The sequence below is a fragment of the Crocuta crocuta genome, unplaced genomic scaffold, assembly GCF_008692635.1.
Source record: "Crocuta crocuta isolate KB4526 unplaced genomic scaffold, BGI_CrCroc_1.0 scaffold864, whole genome shotgun sequence".
Classification (NCBI taxonomy): domain Eukaryota; kingdom Metazoa; phylum Chordata; class Mammalia; order Carnivora; family Hyaenidae; genus Crocuta; species Crocuta crocuta.
In genome coordinates this window covers 79,458-85,564 of record NW_027530615.1, presented here as the reverse complement: position 1 = coordinate 85,564, position 6,107 = coordinate 79,458, and the positions used below count along the sequence as shown (strand labels likewise).

At 36.4% G+C, this 6,107-nt stretch overlaps 1 protein-coding gene across 1 annotated transcript in view; it reads left to right on the top strand.

Annotated features, from left to right (window-relative positions):
* Positions 1-6,107, top strand: part of ATRX (ATRX chromatin remodeler) — a 261,336-nt gene that overhangs the window by 221,612 nt on the left and 33,617 nt on the right. The window contains 1 exon segment of the mRNA XM_077768050.1: positions 1,309-1,503. Coding sequence (XP_077624176.1) covers positions 1,309-1,503 — 195 coding nt within the window.

Genomic DNA, 6,107 nt, shown 5'->3' with positions numbered 1-6,107 from the left:
GGTTTATAATTTATATTTTTCATCATAGTGAAAGGTTGGGTGAAACTGATAATATTTTAGAGTGCCAAACATATATGCATTACGGAGAGGCAAATGAAATTGAAGATATCAATCCTATACTATATATAATGTAGCAGAAATCGGTTTTGGCCTTTCATGATTTTCTGTTTTGTAGTTCATCCATGTTATGTCACCTTTCTCAGTTTGAGATGGATTTGCGTGGGTAAACTGATTTAGAATTTTCTTGCTTGTTCAGAAAAGTTAATTATAATTCTTTTACTTAGCACACATAGAAAAGCAAATAAGTAAATCTAATTTGCTTATAGATGTAAAGGTATAATAATTATTGTTTTTAGTGGCCACCAGATACTTTCTTCATTTGAAAATATGGGTAAATAGGAAGAAAAAGTTAACATAATAATAAGGAATCATTACAAATAATAATACTTTCTGGGAAAGAAAACTAAAGTCATGTCCTTTAAATATAAACTCAGATATTAAAAACCAGAAACTGAAATTTAAGAAAAATAAGTAAAATTAAAGAAGTGAATGCAGTACAAGTTAATACAGGTTTATAGAATCAAGTTGCCTTTAACTGGTACATCTGATTTGGGAACAGATGCGGTTTTCTTCACCTACCTCTAAATCTGGGCTTCTGAACCAGAGACGAGGTTTAATTGGTAGATTGATCCTTGCTCGTTTGATCTTCTCTATTACATAATATTATTATTGGCAGACTACACTGTCACCCCTTTCCTATCCTCGAACTAAAAGCTCTTTTAATTCTAGTTTTAAATGCTATATATGTAATAGATACAACATTTTAAGTATTAATTTTCTGTCCTGAAATTATAGAAAGTAAGACTTGATAGAAAGGCAGTGTGTACTGATTGAGGGCTTATTATATTCCATTGAGACGGATTGAGCTGTTCTCTTGCATTATTTTATAACCCTCTAAAATCTTATTTCATGAACTTCTTTATTTCTGTTTTCTGTTTACCCTGGTGTCTAACTCCACTTCTACTTCCACCAAGTATAGATATATATAAACCAAAATGTGAATGCAGATTGGTCAGATAATACAGAATGATTGTCAGTAATGTAGTGTTCTTTTTTGCCAAGGTAAACTACAGTGAACAAATGAAATCTCTCATGAATTAAGCATTATTGCTAATAAAGCTTGCTTTAGGGTAGTATATTATTATGAACTTCTGCTCTTTTATGTTAACCAATAATTATATTTCTTCTTGATTAAGTTTCATGTGTACAAAAGTTACTTATTTGCATATTTTCCTTCTTTTTACAAAGGGAACCATGGAAGATAAGATTTATGATCGGCAAGTAACTAAGCAGTCACTGTCTTTTCGAGTTGTTGATCAGCAGCAGGTCGAGCGTCATTTTACCATGAATGAGCTTACTGAACTTTATACTTTTGAGCCAGACTTATTAGATGACCCTAATTCAGAAAAAAAGAAGAAGAGAGATACTCCTATGCTGCCAAAGGTAAACATCTTCAGATTATTAGCTTAAAAAAAACCCACCATGGACTAAAGGTATTTTACTGCTACTATGGAGGTTAGTCACTTGACTAAGGCTAGATTTCAGAATTTTCCAAAGAGAATAAAATTGTATTTAAATGAGAGGGCTCTTGGTCAGCTCTCTACATAATACCACAGAAAGATAGTGTAACCAAAATACATATTTTATGCCAAATAAAAAGTTCAGCTCTTTTAAAAAAAATTAGTAGTAGAAACCTTAAAAGAGACAGTATGATTCTCTTTTAACAATCTCCAATACAGAGCATACATAATTTTAATATTTCTATATGAAATGTAATGGTCTTTCCCTTAACATTTATTGCTGTCATATAGCAGTTAAGAATCAGCAAATAAAGGTGTATCTTAATTGATATTTTTCAGTGTCATAAAGCAAGTAAGACTTTTACACTTGGGAAAGCATNAGAGAAGTAGGGTCAGAGATATTCAGTGACTTGCTCATAGTCTCCAGGTAATAAGTGACAGAATCAGGAGTGGTATCTATTTCTGTCTTCTAGTCCATTGTTCTTAGATTTTAAAAAAGACATTATTTAGAACAATATAGAAATTTACTATAATAATAGATACCATTTTTTAAATGTTACATTAAACTTTTTTTTAATACTTTATTGTCAAGTTGGTTTACATATGACACCCAGTGCTCATCCCCACAAGTGCCCTCTTCCATGCCCATCACCCCCTTCCCTTCTCCCCCACCCCTCTGTAGCCGTCAGTTTGTTCTCAGCATTCAAGAGTCTTTCATGGTTTGTCTCCTTCCCTCTACACAACTATTTTTCCCCTTCTTCTCCCGCTTCATCCTCCATTAACTTACTCCTAATCCACCTATATGTGCAAACATATGGTATTTGTCCTCTTCCTGACTTACTTTGCTCAGCATAACACCCTCTAGTTCCATCCATGATAGATATCATTTTTAACCCTTTTGAACATAAGAGAAAGCCATATGTTCTCTGATATAAAGTAGTGATCTAAATATATTTAACTTAGTTCATCTAAAAAGCTGTTCTAGGGGGAATTGGGGGGGGGGCTTTTCCTATTGTCTTGGTTTCAGATTCAAGCACTTAATATTCCACATAGCTGTTAAGAGAATTGGGAAAGCAGCTACCAGGTTGTGGTATCACTCTACTAAAATCACTTTAGTCATTTTTGTGTGTAATATATATAAAGGGCAATAGTAATAAATATCTGTCTAATGCTAACATCAATCAGTGATTTTTCCAGATAACTTTTAACATACATGTCTTTCAAGTGACATGAACATTAAGCATTTTGAAATTTTTTAAAAGTGTCTTGGAGCTTCAGGAGCAGACACCACTGAGAGGGATGTTGCCCAGGTGTCTGAATGCCTGCATTGGGGTACTCCTTTTTGATAGTCTACATTCCTGGCTACCTTAAGAAACAAGCCAAAGTACACATGGTGGAGAGTCCCAAATACCTCTACGAGTAGAGAAATAAAATAACCAAAGTCTCCACAAGAGAGACCAAGACACACCATTCAAAGAACACTTTCTGAACAGACAAGCCCTGGACAGTCAAAGAGCCTTCTTTGGCACAGCAGCACTCAAAAGATGCAGAGTGCATAACATGCTTTTAAAACTAACAAGAGATAGAAAGCTAACCAAAACAACATAACAGAAGAACTCTCCTCCAAAGAAAGTCCAGGAAGAATTGACAGCTAAAGAACTGCTCAAAACAGATATAAGCAACATAACTGAACAAGAATTTAGAACAATAGTCATAAAATTAATCGCTGGGCTTGAAAAAGGCATGGAAGACAGCGGAGAAACTATTGCTACAAACACTAGGGAGGTTCAAAATAGTTGTGATGAATTAAAAAATGCTATAAATGAGATGCAAAATAAAATGTATGCGTCCAATGCACAGACTGAAGAGGCAGAAAGGAGAATAACTGATTTAGAAGACACAATTATAGAAAAAGAGGAAGCCGTGTAAAAGAGAGATAAACTGATCCAGGAACAGGAAAGGAGAGTTCGAGAGCTCAGCCGTATAATCAGACAGAATAATATCCGTATCATAGGAATTCCAGAAGAGGAAGAGAGAGGGAAAGACGCCGAAGGAATCCTTGAACAAATTATAGCAGAGAACTTCCCCTATCTGGGGAAGGAAACAGACATTGAAATCCAAGAGGCACAGAGAACTCCCCTCAGATGTAGCTTGAATCGATCTTCTGCACGGCATATCATAGTGACAGTGGCAAAATATAAGGACAAAGAGAGAGTTCTGAAAGCAGCCAGAGATAGAAGGGCCCTAACATACAAAGGTAGACCTAACAGAGTGGTGACACACCTATCTACTAAAACTTGACAGGCCATAAAGGACTGGCAGGAAATCTTCAGTGTGATGAACAGAAAAAATATGCAGCCAAGAATCCTCTATCCAGCAAGCCTGTCATTCAGAATAGAAGGAGAGATAAAAATCTTTACAAATAAACAAAAATTGTGGTTTATCTATACCATGGAATACTACATGGCAATGAGAAAGAATGCAATCTGGCCATGTGTAGCAACATGGATGGACCTTGAGGGTGTTATGCTGAGCGAAATAAGTCAGGCAGAGAAGGACAAATATCATATGTTTGCACGTATAGGAGGATTAGGAGGAACTTGACGGAGGAACAAGGGGGAGAAGAAGGGCGGAAATGGTGGGGGAAAGGGAGAGAGGCAAACCATGAGAGACTCTTGAATGCTGACAAAAACTGAGGACTGATGGATGTGGGGGGGAGGGGGGATGGGCATGGAGGAGGACACTTGTGGGGATGAGCACTGAGTGTTATGTGGAAACTAATTTGACAATAAACTATTTGTAAAAAAAAAAAAAAACAAATAAAAATTGAAAGAATTTCTCACCACTAAACCAGCCCTACAAGAAATCCTGAGAGGGACTTTCTGAGGGAAATGTTACAAGGAACGCAAGATGCCAGAGACACCACCACAAGCATAAATCCCACGAAGGACACAATGACTCTAAACCCATATTTTTCAATAATAACACTGAATGTAAATGGAATAAATGCCCCAATCAAAAGATATAGGGTACCAGAATGGATTAAAAAAACAAGACCCATCTATTTGCTCTGTACAAAAGACTCATTTTAGACCTGAGGACACCTTCAGATTGAAAGTGAAGAGATGGAGACCTATCTGTCATGCTACTGGAAGTCAAATGAAAGCTGGAGTAGCCATACATATATCAGAGAAACTGGACTTTAGAGTTAAAGCAATAACAAGAGATGAAGAACGGCATTATAAAACAATTACAGGGTCTATCCATCAGGAAAAGCTAACAAATATAAATGTCTACGCACCGAATTCGGGAGCACTTAAATACATAAAATAATCACAAACAAAAGCTCTCTTATCAATAAGAATGTGCTAATAGCAGGGGACTTTAATACTCCACTGACAGTAATGGATAGATCAACTAGAGAGAAAATGACTAATGACACAATGGACTTGAAGACTTGAATGACACATTGGACCAGATGGATTTGACAGATATTGTTAGAACTCTACATCCTGAGGCTATGGAATTTACTTTCTTCTCAAGTGCACATGGCACATTCTCCAAGAGAGATCACATACGGGGACATAAAGCAGCCCTCAGTAAATATAAAATAATGGAGATCATACCATGTACATTTTCAGATCACAATGCTATCAAACTTGAAATCAATCACAAGGAGAAGTCTGGAAAACCTCCAATAACATGGAAGTTAAAGAACACCCTACTGAAGAACAAATGGGCCAATCAGGCAATTAGAGAAGAAATTTAGAAATATATGGAAACAAATGAAAACGAAAATACAACAATCCCGACTCTATGGGGTACGGCAAAGGCAGTCCTAAGAGGAAATTACATTGCACTCCAGAACTATTTCAAGAAATTAGAAAAAGGGCAAGTATAAAATCTAACAGCACACCTAAAGATACTAGAGGGAGAGCAACAGGAGCACCCCCAAATCCAGTAGGAGAAGCGAAATAATAAAACTCAGGGCAGAAATAAACAGTATAGAAACCAAAGAAACAGTTGAACAGATCATTGAAACCAAGAGTTGGTTATTTGAAAAAAAAAAAAAAGAACAAAATTGACAAACTTCTAGCCAGGCTTCTCAAAAAGAAAAGAGAGAGCACCCAAATAGACAAACTCATGAATTAAAATGGAGTTATTACNGGCTGGAGCCTGTTTCAGTCTGTGACTCCCTCTCTCTCTCTGACCCTCCCCTGCTCACGCTGTCTCTCTCTCTCTCTCCTAGACATAAATAAAGCATTTAAAAAAAAGAGAAAAAAGAAAATAATATCTTTTGTCTATATAAAATATTTTTCTAATCAGTGAACTATTCTTCCATTTAAATTTCACTGGTGGGGTGCCTGGGTGGCTCAGTTAGTTGAGCGTCCAACTCTTGGTTTCAGGTTAAGTCATAATCTCACTGTTCATGAGTTTGAGTCCCACATCAGGTTCTGTGCTGACAGTATGGTGCCTGCTTGGGATCCTCTTTTCCTCTCTCTGCCACTTCCCTACTCTCTGGCATGT